The sequence below is a fragment of the Rhopalosiphum padi genome, chromosome 4, assembly GCF_020882245.1.
Source record: "Rhopalosiphum padi isolate XX-2018 chromosome 4, ASM2088224v1, whole genome shotgun sequence".
Classification (NCBI taxonomy): domain Eukaryota; kingdom Metazoa; phylum Arthropoda; class Insecta; order Hemiptera; family Aphididae; genus Rhopalosiphum; species Rhopalosiphum padi.
The window spans coordinates 13,614,458-13,633,587 of NC_083600.1; the positions used below are offsets into that span (position 1 = coordinate 13,614,458).

At 26.4% G+C, this 19,130-nt stretch overlaps 2 protein-coding genes across 7 annotated transcripts in view; one reads left to right on the forward strand and one right to left on the reverse strand.

Moving 5' to 3' along the window:
- The window catches only part of LOC132929133 (sushi, von Willebrand factor type A, EGF and pentraxin domain-containing protein 1), a 59,520-nt gene extending 58,259 nt beyond the window's left edge, over positions 1 to 1,261 (reverse strand). For 3 of the 6 annotated variants that reach the window (XM_060994249.1, XM_060994250.1, XM_060994248.1), the window contains exon 1: positions 1,037 to 1,259. In XM_060994249.1, the coding sequence (XP_060850232.1) occupies positions 1,037 to 1,094 (58 nt within the window). In that variant the 5' untranslated portion in view covers positions 1,095 to 1,259. Of the gene's footprint in view, positions 1 to 1,036 lie in introns of all 6 variants that reach the window. The other 3 variants (XM_060994253.1, XM_060994252.1, XM_060994251.1) reach the window with 2 other exon arrangements.
- Positions 1,262 to 6,899: 5,638 nt separating this feature from the next.
- Positions 6,900 to 18,410, forward strand: LOC132928381 (cilia- and flagella-associated protein 45-like). Its single transcript, XM_060993000.1, has 8 exons — positions 6,900 to 7,478; positions 10,148 to 10,308; positions 11,713 to 11,902; positions 13,938 to 14,111; positions 15,156 to 15,329; positions 16,738 to 16,953; positions 17,565 to 17,734; positions 17,822 to 18,410. Exons 1-8 carry the CDS (start codon positions 7,062 to 7,064, stop codon positions 17,883 to 17,885), a joined length of 1,566 nt encoding a protein of 521 aa, XP_060848983.1. The 5' UTR covers positions 6,900 to 7,061; the 3' UTR covers positions 17,886 to 18,410.
- Positions 18,411 to 19,130: the final 720 nt, after the last annotated feature.

Consider the following 19,130-nt stretch of genomic DNA (forward strand, 5'->3'; position numbering starts at 1 on the left):
TTTTTTTATCTCTAAATTAATACACTTGTGTGGAATTCACGTATGTATCCAGTTACATTATAGTATTATAGTTTTTTCCAGATCTTAAATAATTTAAATTATATATATAATTGAATTCATCTTGATGTATTATAAATTACATACATTTACTATAAAATATGTTAGATTAAATAAAAACAAATTACTTATAAATAATATATTAATTCATTTTTTATTTTATTTTTTGCAATCACTATGTATTTAAAACGATATAATAATTTAATAGAAAATGTATATAAATTAGCATTAATTATTTCAGATAATAATATTTTAAGCAATTTAAATGAAAAATAGGAGTACGTAAAGGAACACGATATTATATTCGTAAAAATTAATTCAATCATATTTCATTGATAATCGTTTCATAAATTTTTTATGTAATCAATAGTTTGTGAAATAATTAAAACAAAACTTAAGTCAATATAAATGATATTATTAATACATAAAACTACATCTGTAACGAAATTAAAACATATTTATAACGTGGGGAATTTCTCAAATTATATGAGTTGGATCTACCCCAAGTATTACAATTATTTTTTAACAGCAGTCTACAAACCTGTATAATTTATGTCCAATAAAATATTTAAAAAATTGATATTATAATATATTAAACAGTCAATCGGCATTATATATACTATAAATATAAAAACACTAAAACCTCTGGTAATTAAAATAATCTATTCGCCGTACGATGTGCCAGCACGTTCACACATTTCAACAATGTTTTAAATAAAAAATTAAATTAATTCGTATACGCGTCTAGGGTTTTATTCGTTTATTAAACGTGTTAAACATTTTCGTTATATTAAAACTCATAAGACATATTTTGTTTGAATCTACAAAATATTTTAGAATAAATATTGTCCCGACAACAGTTAATACTGTAAACACTCAAATAAAACATTACCGTGCACTGCACGTAAACAATAATATATAAATAATAATTATTGTACCACACACGCTCAAAATTAGAAGTATTATAGTGTATACTTACACGTGTGACAGCCGACGACGGAGACGAACGCGACGAGGATGGCAAAGACGAGCGTCATGGTCGCGATGGAGATCGTCACGGAGTCCCGTCTAGTCGTAGTATTTGTAGTAGTAGTAGTATACTTGTGGTAGTTGTAGTAGTAGTGTACACCGCCGCAACATTGTCCTCCCGAGCAACACTGAGTCAACCCCGTCGGTCGCCGCCGCCGCCGCCGACGGCGTACTCGCACGTGATCCACCGCCGATCGTGCTCCGCGGACCACTGCTATACCACCACGCCGAAACGCGGTACACCCAGGGTTGTTATGTTTAAAACATGTTTAAAACATAAAAAAATATTGGTTTTGTTTTAGACGTGTTTTAAACATCAATAAAAATGGTGTGTTTAAAAAAATATTTTTAGTAAATTCCAAATTAAAATAATCTATAGATTTTTTCTACTCTACGGGAATTTTTTTTTTTTTTGGAAATCAACAATTACAATAGTTTAAAAATGATGGCATAAAAAAAATGGAATGTTTTTCAACTTTCTAATTTATACCAGGCTAAAAAAAAATTACTATTTTTAAAATATAAATATTGTTTTAATAATATTATTATTATGGTTTTTAACACCAGGGTTACATCGTCAGCAAGCAAGTTAAGTATATGTTCCGAACATTGCAATGATTTAATGCTGAATACTAAAAAATTAAAATTAAGAAATTCTTAGTTAAAACAAAATACAGTGATCAACGTTGATTATCAAAATGTCCAACCAAAATCATTTAAAACAAAAAAACACGTTTTAAACATGTAAAATAACCATCTTCAAAAAAGTTTAAATTATAAACGTTTTTTCCAACCCTGGATACATCCCTTTCCGCGCAAATATGTACACTGTATACACGCTATCCTTGAGATATTCACTCTAATATTATATATTGTGTTGTAAACATATCAAACACCTACACACGAGTTATAGTTCGTAGCCACCCACACTGCAGCCACTACTGTTTTTCTGTGCGTTTTTTGTAATCAATTTTGTTTTATTTTATTATTTTTTTTAATTTTTTTTCTTCTTGTCTGCGGTATATTATATAAATGAATCAAAACTTGACCGCCTGACCGTATTTGTTTGAGATCAATTATAATACGATATAACCGATATAGGTCCTTCGTAATATGAACCTATAACTTCTATTCGTTTCATCTTCGACAAAAAAACACATCATTGTTAAATTTAATAATAATTATTGTTCATCACTATTTTGGTAAGTGACGGTGTAATTATGTAAAATAGGTTTAATATACGAGTACTATATAGCTACTGGTTATTATAACAGTATTACTTTATTCCAAACCGAAAAAAATATGTTCAAATAATTGCTGTTGACTCTTCGAATAAATAATATCAAAAGCCAAAAATAGTATGAACTTATATTAAGTCTATATACATAAATTGTATTTACATACATACCTACTATGAATTCAGATATTTGTTGAGTATCAGTGTTTAATAATAAAGACTTCATAAATAATAAATATATATATGTCTATATATACTGCGATATAATTTTTCTAATAAATTTAAGACTCCGTAAAATGGTATAATTAAAATTAATTAAAAAATGTTTAGTAGATTACAGTACTTCTACACAGAAGTTTTAACAGTTTTATAAAATTGTCTAAAGCACAATTTGTGTGTGTGTAGATACATTATACACATATAAGGTTATACTATAATGTAATTATAAATTAATTTATACTGTAATTTAGCTTTTACAGTAAAGTATATTTCTCGTTTAATTTCACAATATTAACGATTCACTATAAGTAATTGTTCTAATTTATCAAAACAAAATTAATAATAAAAATAAAAATAGATGATCAAAACTTATTTTATTGGCGTTTAAATAAATAATTTCTCTGCAACTGCTCTTAAAGCCCGTAGTTGTTTTTAAGGACAACCAAATATAATAATAAATTAATGTAAACATATAATATTGCTTTATTTCTTTATTTATTGCGATATTTCATTTCTACAACATTAAAACATATATCGTACCTTATAGCGCTACTGTAAAGTATACCCTGCTGCATCTTAAAGTAGTTAGTTTTTTTATATACATTTATTGATTGCAATATAGGTATACATTTAATATTTTAAGTAAATGCTAAATAATATAACGCGTACTTATTGACAAGATGATAGCCAATAAACTATAATATAAAATGAAGAGCATGCGACGTTTTAAAACTATTGTATAAATTACACTTTAATTTTTTATTAATATATTATATTTTTACATTAAAGTCGGATACTCAAGAATATTTTCCAATATGATAAAATGTACTAAAAAGTATATATGATTATAATATATAGTATGACTTATTTACTTCTGCTCTGTGTACTAAAATTAAACAAATTCAAGACAAATTTGAATTTTAAAATATATTCAATATGTTGAAATTATTAATATTAAAACAATTATAAATATAATTACCTGTAACTTTATATTAGGTATACATTTTGAAGTACCTATAAGGATTGGTACAATCAGCATTCCAGCATACTACACAAAACAAAGGTTAACGACTTGATACAGAACAGAGCAAAATATAAAGGCATGGGAAAGCTTATAGTTGACGGTCGACCGAACACGACTATACCTATTTAATGGGCTTAACAACGGTTCACTGGGGTGAGAAATACTTTTGGCGCCTTATGACGATAAGTAAGCCGACACGAACTGTTGCATTTAACGCAAATTCCGTGTAATCGTGTAAAGTATTAAATGCATTAAAAATAATTTAAATTGCTGAAATAAAATGCACATACGCATTAGAATTTAAAACATACATAAGAAATCAAATATAATTTGTATAAGATTGAAGTAACTAAATTTAAAATCAAAAAATAGTGTTAAAAAGGTTCAAATAATATCTGTTGAAGCGTTAGAAATATTTTAAACCAAATGGATTAGGAAAACATAGCGTACTGTTGAATTTATAAATATAGGTAAGTCGTAAGTATTCAGTAGTGGAGAAGAAGATCGAAGTCAACCCAAGATAATAATTAAAAAGTATTAGTACAAAAATGTTTGCATGTTCTTGCGCAGGACGGACATCTTAAAGTTGTAATTGATTTATTAATTAACGATGTTGCATGAAATTAATATGAAAACAGTTCGTTCTCATATAGCGATTATAAAACACAAAAAACAGTATGTGTATAGACTGTAAGTAGTCTAATAATTACCAAACAATATCTCATATATATATATTTAATATATATATAATATATATTAAAAACTTTTTTTTTTAATTTTTTATAAAATCGTACAAATCATATATAATTTATTTATATATCACACACAACCTATTGACAAATCTTAATAATTATATAACATATACTTTGGTAGGTCAACTTTTATTTTTAAAATTTAAACTTACAAATAATTTTTATTAAGTATAATATAATAAAATTGTTTTGATTAATATTTTATTTTTAATACATAAAAAAGAACTTTAATATATAGTTGGTAAAAACATTACAATTTTTTTTAAGATTTTTATTTTTTTGTTTGATAAAGACCATTAAATGATGAAAAACGGAATCGTAAGGAATATTGTTCACAGTACCATGTGCATGAAACAATTATGTGAACATTACATGTACAATATACATTCATAAGATAAGGGTAACATTTCCATCTGGATTGAGTGAAACTGTAAAAACAAAACAAAAAAAGAATAGAGAATGAAAGAAGGGAATAATGAAAGAAACGTAATATTTTAGTGAACAATAAATTCCTACGGGTATTTTCATTTCACTCGTACAAATAACAAAAACATTTTCAAAGAAAACCTAATCAATTAGTACTTAATAACTAGCATTTTTTTTTAACTTTCTTTAAAATTATTCAAGCACAAATAATATTAAGCACATTTTTTAGTAGAGTACAAATTGTATTTAAATATAGATTCCACAAGACCAGGCATTTTCTATTTCTTGAGAATAACAAATACTACAATTATTATACTATAAGGCACAGGTCTATTGAAATTAAAAATAATGTATATTAGGAATGTATAAGTATAACTAAAGTTTATTTGAAAGTTTGATGTATATATTACTAATTTAAAATGTTAATAATCCACTCTCTAGTTTCTTTACAAAAACAAAATTAATATTGTATAAAGTTAAACTATACGTAGTTTCCTTTGATATAAGATATTTGATAACTAATATATAAAAATGTAATTATGGTCTTCATAATTTAAATAAATATTTCAAGTTAAAATATAATACTTACAGAGTATTCGTTTTAAATAATAGGGATATTTAAATATTTACAAAGGTTATAAATAGATCAACAACTTAAATGCAATCAAACTAAATATAATTTCCTGTACACTAGAACGTACATATTATACTATTATAAATACGCCTACATATATTTTTAAATACGTATAAAATATATTATATAAGAACAAAAAAAGCCTATTTCTCTTTTCAAATGGAAATTATTCTAAGAAAAATTATATTTTTCGAAAAATTATATTTTTCGAAAAATCACAATTTATATTACCAAGTTATTACTTATTAGTTGTGACTTTTTATTATTTAATTATTTATAGTTTGCAATAGGCAATAAAAAAAAATGTATGCACAATATAAAAATAATGGTAAATTTTTATATTTTTGGCCAAATGTTATGTTCCAAACCAAATATATAACTACTATATTGTTTTTGTTGATAGGTATGGTGTTTTATTTCAATTTTAATTACATGGAAAACCATAGTACACATAAAAAAAAACTTTAATAATTATGAAAGTAAGTCAATTAGGGTTTAAAAATGCTATTAACTTTATAGGATGGATAATACTTGGATTTATACATACATCTAGTTTTATAAGTTATTATAAGTGAGAATAGAAAAATAATTTTTAAATGAAGTAAGATTTATGTGTCAGGTAAACTATGTAGTGTGGAAATCCGTTTGATAATAAAATCCGAAAGAATTAATAATTAATATTGATTTTACCTGATTAATCGATAAGAAAATCATAAAATACATCACAATAATAGGATTGTTATAAACAGAGTTACATATAATAAACTATCTAGTGAAGGATTGAAGATATTTATCTATTATAATATTTTTACATTTATCTAATGTTTGAAAAAATAATTTCAAAGGATTATTTTCAGTAAAGTATACATATAACAAGAAGAAAATATCAAACATTTCATCTTTAAATTTCAAACAATTTTTAATAGTCGTTTTTAATAATATTAAATACACCACTTGACATAAGCCAAGTCACATTATATCTAATACAAAAATTTATCGTATTTAACATCAACGACTACATTTCTGAACACATTAACTATGGAGGATTAATTGTTATCCCAGGAATCTGAACACCTAAAAACCCGTAACTACGGACTTCTAACAAAGAATTGACAAAACATAATATGGACGGCAAACAATCTATACTAAATATTTACTGATTAAAATCTTTTTTTTATTTATATTTTTTTGATACATTATTACAATTGATTTTTTTTTTAATATATTATATAAATGTATTAAAATAAGTACATAAACTTATAATATGTCCTGGAATAATGGAGGATGTAGGTACCTACTTTTAGGTTTTAAGGTACTTATTGCTTAATAATTACTATTACTCGTATTATTAGTGGACATATAATGATAATCGAAACCTTTCATCGAATATGCTACGTGCGGTGTTTGTTCAGTAAACTTGAAAATTGGCGTTTCTCAGGAAACAACCCTAGCGATTGAGTAAACAAACTTATACATTGGAATAGTTATATTAAGCCAGTCTTCAAACAAGATAATATTCGTAATCATTATAATATGAATAATAATACAATAAAATATTTACTATGCGTTTTTAAATGTTAAAATAGCTAAAATTAAAGAAAAAATGCTAATTTTTTAAATCTGAACTAATAAAATTAAATACAATTACGTAAATAGGCATTTCAAAAACAAATTGGTTGCGACATGATTTCAGTTAAAAACATTCATGCGGACAGACGCCACACAGCATCGTCATCGGCATCTAGTCTTTCAATTCTTTCAGAACACAGTATTGAGTACAAGCAACCGGTAAATTTTGTATCTGATAAAAATCTTGAAGCCCAATTCGATAACAACTATAGGCTGCAAGATTCACTAACGTGTAAGTTGGAGAAGATGGGAAAACAGCAGTTTATGTCCATACCCGACCGTCGGGTAATTGACAGAAGCACATTCAAGCGGTTAAAAAATAAAGCTGTGGTAGTAACTGCGGAAGATCGACGAAAAAAAGCCGAAGACTTAATGGCAGATAGGGAGAGGCTGGAAAGCGAGAGCGCTGCCAGAAAGAAAAAACTACAAAGCTATGACGTACTTAGAACTAAAGGAAAACAACTTGCGCAGGTTAGTTTTTAAAATGCATATATAGGTACATAAATATAAAGCACTCTAGCATTATATAGAATATGGTATTTAAGTAAACAATATACTACGGGATTATTCAATATAATTCATCCGGTTATAAATTTAAATCTAAGTAGGTTTAGAGTTGTAGATCAATATGATATAACCATATAAATTGATACATTAAATATAATATGATTATAATATATACAATTCTGGTACTTATAACTTATATTAAGTGTCAGATGAAGTTGCATCCCTTAGTCGTACAAACACATGTATAATAATCGATAGTCAAATTCAACCTAGATACTTACTCCAGCATATCCGTTGTAATTGACTCCTCCGATTTTTTTGTTCTCGGTGATCGATGGTAACGGTGGTACATAAGCAGCATCTTTAACATATCTATATTCAAAAATAGTAGTCACGCGGCGTAAAATCGGATGACCTAAGATACCGATACATCATTTTGTATAGTTCTGTAAAGGTATTAGATGTAATTTTTAAAGATACCAAATAACTGTAAATAAACAATATTAATGTGACATTCGAAAAAATTATATTATACAGATCAATTTTCATTTTTACTATTTCATCACTACATATTTCATATCATTTACATCAATTGGACACGAGAAACAAGACCTTATAAGAAACTAAATCCAATTTACTACCAGAAACTTCCAATTGAAACACAATTGGAGATTAATACATTTTTGCTGTATAAAACACAAAAAAAAACAAACACATCTTTACAACCAATACATTCATTGCTCCGCTTAGAATCTAAAAAAAAAAATGTTTTTATTAATATTGTTTTATATATATATCTATACACGTACATAGATCATTAAAAAGTATTATTTTTAATTAGATAGTTATTAGTTACTATTATAATGTTATGAAATATTATATTTTAGTGAGAAACAGTCAGTTCTAGTCAATATCTACTTCGTTTTTGGTAATAATTAATAAATAATGATATTACGTATAAGAGAAGAACATAAACATTGATAATATAATATTTCTATCTATACATGAAAAGTAAATTATGTTATATGTATAAATAAAAATAAAATAACCCCATCTATTTGAAAATGTAATAAAAAAAGATGGGATGCATATAAGTAGTTTAAAAAGCACCATACAATTTGGCATGATATGTCTAGAAAATGCTAATAAAAATATTTGACATAAATGTCAAGTCTCTATAGTTATTTATTTTTGAATTAAGTACAACAAAAAACAAAACCGATTTATTTTTCATGTTACGCATACGTTTGAGTTTTTCAGCTGCTTTTTGTTAATATTTCAGAAAATTACTTGTATTTTCTAATTTATGACTTCTCAATGTGATACTTACAAAATTAAATGTGCGACCAAAAACCCCTTAAAAAGTTAAAAACTAAAACAAATACTTACACCAACATTTGATGACAGATATAAAAAACTATATCAAATTCATGATTATTTTACGTAATTAATTATTAATAAAGGAATATTAATGGTATTATAAATTCATAAATAGTACAATAATATAATATAGTCGTTCTTCACTAAATGTAATAAAATAAAAAGTACATTTCGTTTGTAAATATTTCTTTTGTTTTTTTCACAGCGTACAAAATAATAGTCATTTTCATGAATTAACTTAACAAAAATCATTTTTTTGATTAGTAGAATAAAATTATAAATTTCTATTGGCATGGGTACCAACTTAAAAAGAAGTTTTATTTTATCGTTTATAATTATTATTATTATTATACGTCATAGTACCACAGTGTTAAATATTAAAATAAAAATATAACATATATTATAAATACCTGCAGGTTAGGTAATATAATATTTATATACATATAGATATTATATGTAATACGTAAATACTAATATTGTAACTGTAACTACTGGAACTAAAAAATTTAATTTATTATAATTTACTTAAATAAAACTTACTCAATATTTTATTCTATTAATATTTAAAATTGTATAGAGAAGGTTAAAAAATACAGAAAAACTTGTTATTTTATTAACAGAAAATTATCATTTAAAAATATATATAGAAGGAACCAGTTAACAAATCACTGTTTGATAAATGATCCTAAATACCACATTAATTCCGACCGGCAAAGGCACTTTCTAATAACGTTTCGAAACTATTACTCTACCTTTTACGCTTCCATCACTGTCAATTCCTGCTTACATCCTTTTTCTAAAGTATCGCGAACGTTATTTTACTTCGAATTCCTACAACGGTTTATTTTTATTCACCGCACACTTTTTTTCAAAAACTAAATAAAATCTACAAACACTATCACCTGTGTCCTGTACTGTAATAATTTGTTTTAATTCAATATTAAATATTTAGGCGTAATAATAATGCCACATGCTTCAAATAATATAAGCATGATAAATCGGATGTAACATTTTATTGTAATTACCACCAATTACGTAAAGCAATATGCGTATACAGTGTAGGTACATCATACACATACAACTACGTCATACATACATATATTTATTAATTGGTTTATAATGTTATTATCTTAGTTCTAGTATTTTATGCAGTTACTATTTATTAATTTACTAGTTATATCGCTGTAAATAACTACTTAATTATTAACAGCAAATTATTTATAATATTTAAAATTAATACCTATTTTTTACAGTTGGACGATGAAGCAAATAAGAAGTCCAATTATCTTCTGGCTAGAGCACAACAATTGCGACAAGACCAAGAAGATGAAATAAAACATTGCAATTCTCTTATATTAAGTACCAAGTGTCATGCAATCAGAAACGCTCAAATCGCTGAAAAACAACTTATTCAGTAAGTTATTTTAAATAATAAAACTTATATTATGTAAGGATATTGTTATAATATATTTGTTTAATAATTATATTTATTAAAAAATTATTGTGTGTACAATTGTACAAAGTGTAAAAAAAAAGTTGTAAATCGTAAATTTAATTATAAAAATTTTTTAAACTGAAACAATATACAAAACCCAGATAGACCACAAAAATATTTGTGCTAATTAAAATTTTGGTGGTGAGTCTTAGTATACAGTGTTACCAGATTATTATTACTAGTAACCAGGACATATTTGATACAAAAAAAAACAACAAAATAACAATATCGAATTATACTTAATCTAAATCTAAAACATCTACTTATCTAACCTTCTAGCAGTTCTAACCCATCCGATATCCGTTATTATACGTATTATCCTTCTATAGCTTAACAAGTAATACAATATAGTATGTATAGTACTACCAATAATAAACCACCACGGGAGATTGAAAACAAAAATAAAACAAAATTCGAGTAAGATTAAATAAATGACATGTAAATTATATAATATATTACGATATAGTAACTAGGTAGTCATTTTCTTCACATATTTCTATGGAAATTTAAATTCATCAATTTTTTTTATATACATTTTTAATCTGGGACATCTTTACATTCAAAAATCTCTCTTCTGGACACAAGAACTTAATTGACGAAAACGGTAGTGCACGACAAATCCGGAACATATAGCAACCCTAGAATATTGTACCTGCTACGTGAAGTTAACTATAGAAAGGTAAACTTCTATGTAACTTTATTGGACATAGCACTCTAGTTTTAAAAATAATACCTTTCAATAGTACAAATTGAGCATAAAATAATGGTGATATATACAGTAAAACTTCCATTTTACGAAATTTTCTATTTAACGAAATATTTATAAGAACTATGACCTTCATTTTTAAATAAAATGTAATTCTATTTAACGAATTCCTCCATATTACGAATTTTTTTTTGTTGCTTATTCGACTTCGTTGTATGAAAGGTTTCACTGTATAATAATACATCGGATATTAATGCTCAAATTTTCCACACAACTTCACACCTATAATACAGATTTTAATAAAATCCTAAATAGTTAAAAAGTAAAATTAATAAAATTTAATTTTTTTTTATATTTATTTTTATCTAACCTCAAATTTATTTTCGTAATAAAAAATATAGGTATTGAAAGTAAAAAAAAAAATGTTATCTATTTGTATATTAAGCTAAATTAAAATGTATTTATAATTTTACACTAAAATTAACTTGATTAAAAAAATATTTTTAATATTTTTCTAATAATGTAAATGTACCAAATGTATAGAAAGTCTATATTAATATAATAATATTTGAGCGTTGAAATTTGTTTTAAGTTACCAACACTGTGTGTTATTATAGGAAAGAAATGAAAGAAGAGGAACGTAGATTGGAAGAAATGATGGAACGGGAACGGACATTGGCCGCTAAAGAGCTCGAAAAAGCAGCAGAAGTCGAGAGGCTAAAAAAAAAATTTCAAGCAGTTGAAGTCGAGAAACAAATAAAAGAAAATGAGATTGCCAGGGAAATGGAGTTGGCTAGAATGGCGGAAGTATGTGTTGACGTGTTATGTTTACGAATATCAGGATTTTAAAAGAAATATGTTTTTAAAATAAATGTATACCTACTACACTTACATAATAATCTTAAACCCTGAGCATCCCTAGGAAAAAATCATGATGCAGCAATTGTCCACCCTAAATTTTTATTTATGTTTACCCAAACATTTATATACTATTACCATGGCCGCATTAGATAACACAATTTTTAATATTTACATTTTTTTATAAATATTAGATTGTTTCGATTTAAAATTATTTTGATTATTTTTAACCATTAATAATTAATTCAAAATTGTAAATATTAAAAATCTATCCGGTCAATGCACAGGAAATATAGTCATAGACCATAGTCTTCTTTATAAAATATATAATAGAGGTGCTTTTGCCCTTAACTGAACCAGGGAGTCGTAATCGTGGAAATACGGAGTATCTTTGTTCCTATATTATGTAGAAGATAGACAGAGAAAACAAATGCTGGTGTAGCGGCCCCTTAAGGTAGAAAAAGTACGTTCTGACCTCTGGCGTAGCTGTTGTAACAGGAAGAGTTGTGAATATTTGTAAAAACCATTTAATATTAGGCACAATATCTGTACAATAAGGTAAAATCTCAATAGCGGTTTATTTACTGTGCTATTTTGTAAATATAAATCTTTAAAACAAAAAATAATAAATACGGCCAACGAGAAAGGGCATGGTCCCTGTGACCCCTCCCCTGGATACCACTGGTACCAGTTGCCCTTATTCCTCAAACGAATGTACTATAGTCTATAGTTACCCTCACATACACAATAAATTATAATACCAATTCGTAAAATAGAGGAGGTAAATATGTAAATAATAATCATAGTACCTATATAAAAACAATAAAAATTGTAATGACAATAATAGCTCACCTGGCACAAAGATAATATTTTACCAGAGTGCATAATTATAGACGCATCTAAGTATAATTATAAATATTGTATTTATTATTTTATTGTACTTATTAATATTCTTTTTAACATTTTACCTATCATTTTATACTATTTTTTTATTATTTGCATTTTGTTATGTTACAATAAATTACAATACCTACAATCTACATATTATCATTGTATATACAATTCCAAATATAATTTTTTTTTATCATTTTATACTACTGTACCTTTTTAACAAATTACATTGTATGTCGCTTGTAATTATTGTATTTATCCTTGTATTATAAATCTTATCATTATTTACATATTTACTTCCCCTATTTTATGGATTGGTATTTGGTATTATAATCATGTATAACGGGGATGGGCAACTGGCGGCCCAATAACCTTTTTTATCTGGCCCGCACTACATTTTCAAATTACATCATACAATTTCAAAGTCAATCGTCTATACTCTATGCTACGTATATACATCATATTTTGAATGACTTTATTTTTGCTCTCTATACTCTGGCCCGCTAAATTTTAATTTTCTAAAAATTGGACCTCTAATAACTTTCAGTTGCCCATCCCTGATGTATAACATGTGAGAGCAATTAGTATATTTGGTTGAGAGCAACTGGTGAATTTTGTTCTAGGACTCTAGGTAGTTTGGGGGGTTAGGTATAAAAAAGGTACTTTTGAGGGCATTTAGTACACACTCCTTGAGTTGCAACGCAGTTGTCGGCCAAAAGCTAAAGTTAAGCTAAACAAATGAAAATTAACAACTATAGTGCTAACTTTTGTGATAAAATAACATTTATACTTTTGACAAATTTAAAATAAATAAATAATTATTTTGTTATTGAAAAACAGAAAAATAATATTATAATAGATAAAATGTATAAGAATCGAATGCAATAATATATAATTTGTACATTTTAAACATATAGGTATAATAAAAAAAATCGTCATTTATTTAAAATTTTTTTTTACCTTACGCTTTTAGAAAGATGTCGGCGGACGCTCATGTTTTAATCGTTTAACAACCACTAACTAAATTGACATTTAGTGATTGCATTTTTAACGAGAAAATCACTTACTCGCTGCTATTGATGCATGTCTACAGGAAGCAATGATTCGAGCGGAAGCGGTGAACAAAATCCGGCACGACGAGGCTGAAAACTACAAGAAGAGAATGGAAAAACAGGCACAACTACGCAAAGAGTACATGTTGCTCAACGCGCAGATAAGAGATTCGAAAAAACTAGAAGAGGAGATGAATAACATCGAAGTGCTGCAGGTAACGATTATTATAGTGGTAAGAAACGTCACTTAGATACCTACACCGGCTACACTATCTACATATAAATATACTATTATAGTATATAATATTATATATTTAAATGTGCATCATGTATGTATATTTCGTATTTACTTTAAGTATATTATATGTACCTTCGTGCTGTAGAAACTATATAACAATAAGAAATGAGATCTGTAAACGTATATAAATACGCAAAGTAAGTGTATTTAACGTTCCATATATAGTCATATATAAACATAAAACATTCCTGGTAAATTTGTAGCTAAATATTATGTAAATATCAATAATCGGTACACAGCAATTTCTTTATTTAATATTCTCTTAGGACTTAGATTAAAATTTTCAGCGAAATACTTTGAATTGTATATCAAACATCAGTAATTGGTTTTTTTTAACAACTAAACCTATTAATATAAATTAGTTATGTTCATACTTCTTAGTTCATGTATAACATTTAAAGAACATAAATCACATATCATAATATATAGCATTATAGCAAGGGGGGTAACTTGCGGCTCACGTCTTATTTATAAAAACAAATTTACTTATTATTATCATGAATTTAAATTTTTTTAGTGAACATTTATAAAAATGTATCAAATTATATAAAATGTATTAATAAACGATTTGGAACTTAGTATCATTGTATTTTATCTATGTGGCTTTCCAATACATATTCATATTAATATATTAGCCGATCTAATATATAGTTTAATATTTTTTCAGGCTATTTTTGAGATACGGTCAGTGACCACTGACCAGTGCAGTAAATTATAAAATAAATAACGCCATTAAAATTTTAAATAATATACTATACATAACATATTATATCACAATATATATTTATTTCACAAATAAATACGTACATGTACGCATAACGCATACCGTACTAAATAATTATTGTTCCGTTAATGATGTTGTTAAGGTTAACCTACAAAAACTAACATCGTAATAAAAATATAATATGATTTTATTTTAAGTTTAATTGATTTAAATTTAATTCCCATCATTTTGCCACAGATACAAGAGTACACGCGCAAAAAAAACGAACGTGACATTGCATTCGAGCGGGAGTTTCAAAAGCAGAAATTACTAAAGGAAAAGTCCATTGCCAAGATACAGGCGAGTCAACAAGCTACATACGATTTGCGTGCAACCAAAGACGAACTAAACGCGCTCAGGGTTAGAGACCAGGTAAACATAGTATCTATAAGACTAAAACGATGAAAGTAAAATATTTAAAAAAATTATGTATATATATATATGCGAGAACGATGAAAACGTTACATTTTTTGACTATTCAAATTTTTAAAAAATGTCAATAAAATGTATAGTGTACAATAAAAAAATTGTTTAAAAAGTAATATAAGGTACGTCTAGGTTAAGCACCTGCCTAACCCAGTACTATAATGAATAAATTATTGGGGCATCCACTGTAAAATTAGTTTTTCTACGTATAATTATCATGGGTGAGTATAAGCTCAAATTAATATTAAAATCAGAAATGAGACGTATAAATAAGACTTTACCTATATTTCTAATAGAAACCTGTGAATAATGTAGATACCTAACATAAAAAATTCTCCATTTTTAAGGAACTTCTATGTGCAATTATAAGAACAATGGCAATTTTAAAGACAGTAGTTAGATCAATGATAGCTACTGCTATCAACAATAAGCCACTGCTACTACAATAATCTTGAGTTGTACCATGGTTGGTTGTTATAGAATTATGAAATTAAATATAAAAACTTTTTCTGGTAAGAAAAAACACATGGGTTATACGGTTATATAGGTACTTATAGATAGAAAACCAAATTTTCACAATAAAAAAGGAATATTTCTGACGAGTAATTTTGTTTATAAAATTCTCGTTTCATAGTGGAAATTGGGTTACTAGAATTATACTCTAAAATCGGCAAAATCTAATTGAGTATAGTTCATGTCCGTCATAGTCATCGTACTGGTACTGCATAATATATATGTAGCCTGTGTAGGTATCTATATCTTTAATCTTACCATTATAATAGTAAGCAAACAATGATTATTGTGATGTTTGTTTACTTATTTATTTACAATTACAATACACATCAAAAATGGTTTTGTCGAAATTTGTCAAATCTCGCCAATCTTGGGCAACATGACAGGTGACAGATGCGTATAAAAACGAGGGGGTGACAGAAAATATTGCTATTACCTATTATATTACCTATATTGCTGTTCGGCGCTCAGATGTTTCAGATAAGAAAAACTACATCAAAATCTTATAATGTAAAAAGTATTGACTAAAATATAAATAACTATTAAATTTAAATTTAACTTCAATATATTCACACTTCACAACCTAAATAGGTTATAAAAAATATAAAAACTAATTGATTCAAAATCCCAAAGAAAATGTTTAAGTTTCGACAGCTGCATTCCTATATATAAGCAATAAAATGTGAGTTCCAATAATCTAGTGTACACTGCACACGGTTATAAATATAAATATTGGTGATATAATATGTAATTATTTTCAATATTCTTATATCACTATATTATTATAGTGCTTACATCTATATAGACTTTAATAACCTGCATTAATATTTTACGATTGAAGGTGGAACGTGAGTGGCGCCGTAAGGAACGAGAAGAGGCTATTAAAAAAGCCGCGGTAGAAGAAGAACTAAACGCAATAAGGCGTAAACAAATCGAAGACCAAAGAAGAACATATGCGTTTGAAATTCAAAGAGAGAAGGATGAAACCGAAAAAATCGCTAAACTCAACATAGAAGATATCAAAAAAAGTAAAGAAATGGACGAAAAAAATAAAATGGTAAATATTATATATTGGTGAGGTATCTAAAAAACAATAAAATATTAAGGACCATCGGGATCTATAATTATTTTACTTAGAGAATTATAAATTCTATATTTAAACAAATATTTTGTTTAATAACTTTAGTTTATAAAATTTTAAATTAATAATAATTAAAACAAAATAAATATAAAATAAGAAAACTCTATCAATACATTTTAGTAATATGATAAATAGGTAGGTATACAATAATATAGGCAGGCAAGTAGGTATACAGAGGGTTTTTTGGGGTTCAAACCCCCCGAAATAATTTCGAGTAACGAAAAAAATTGTTTTATTATATTGCAGCACAATTTATATTGCTAAATTTTGTAACCCCCCTCGAAATTTTTTATGTATACGTGCCTGAATATAGGATACCTATACATTATAACTCAACAATATAATTTTTATCTTTTATTATCACCTTCTAAAACCACTAATAGGTATATGTATCGAAAAAAGAAAAGGAAATATATTTAGGTTTAGCCGTATACTAGGTATCTACATTCGTGGATATTAATCATTTGTCCATACTGGTAACTCCTATAAATCTTAATATAATATGTTAACTGTTTATGAACCTGTAGAAAATCGAAGCACATCGTAGAAACCTATTAAAACAGATTTACGATAAAGAACAGGAAAAAATACTAGAAAGAAAAAGATTTTTTCAAGAAGGTATCAAGTTGAAACAAGAGGAACTCTCCAGGCAAAAAATGTTACGAGACACGATGTACAATAAAATCGAGGAGCTCAAGTAAACGATAATTTTATTAACTGATAACCAGCTGGTATTCATTTCCGCGTTATTTTGAATAAATAAACGATTATAATATAATTTCAGGATGCACAACGTACCGGAAAAGTTTGTTCAAGGAATTGTGAGACAACTCAAGTTACACAAATAATAGGACTTTCAACGATTCAAATATATCCAGAAGAACTGTTTTCATAATAAACTAAGTGGCATCATATTAAAATACCTACTGTACATGCATTTCATACTTAGAAACCTATTATAAATTTACACCTCAGTCATATGACATACTACGAACAATGGGCACGCGCGAATCGATCGTGTAAGTGATGAATTTCACACTCAAAATGGGATTCTCGGCGACAACCTAATGGAATTCTCGTGTACATTTTAAATCTAGCGTACGAATTGGTTTCGATTGAATAGTCACAGAATATGACGTTCCGTAAACTATTCTTAAGATAACATTATGGTATACATGTTTAATAGTCGTTATTTACCGCTAGAACAATAATTTATGGAAACCTTAAAATTTAATGTCGTATGTTCACTGTGGTAGACTTGTTTAAAACTGTTATGCTGTAACTACGTGCAACGTATATCCAATACTTTTCGTATTACAACGTTCGTGAAATTAATGTTAATTTAAACTAGCATGCTTTTCTGAAAATAAAAATACTGCCTATGAGTTACAAATTTTGAATTGCTTAGGTTTGTTTCATAAACAAATTAATAAAATAGAAGGCGTGTATGTACTAGATAGATATAGTAAATTTTAGTTACTTTAGTATTTTAATGACGTAATATAATACACAAATTAAATTACAATAAAATCAAATACAACTGTTAGAAAGTTAAAATAACGAATTACATATCTTAGTAATTTTTTTACATCTTGTTTAGTTGTATCATATTGAAATTGTAATCAATATTAAACATCTATTTAAACTGTATATCAGTATAATATACTACCTAGTTGCAATACATACCCTTTACACATTAATCATATTATTTTTTATTAAATAATATAATATATATGGTATAAAAAAATTGGTCAATAGTCATTAGTCGGCATTTAGTTAACTCCTAGAACGGATTATTGTTAGTTAATTAAAACTGCACAATATTATAACATATTATCAATGCCTATTATTGATACTTGATAATATAATCTGTAGTAGATATATTTTTAAAAATCTTTATTACTAATTGAAGTTTTACCAGTTAACACTACAGCTACCTTACAGATAAGGTCACTCGAATAGTATAAAGTATAAATATAAACCTTATAAGACAATATCTTAAATTATAATTATATCTCCCCCTTGAATAAAACAATTTAAAAAGTATTAATAATGGATTAGATATACTTATATCATTCGAAGAATATGATATA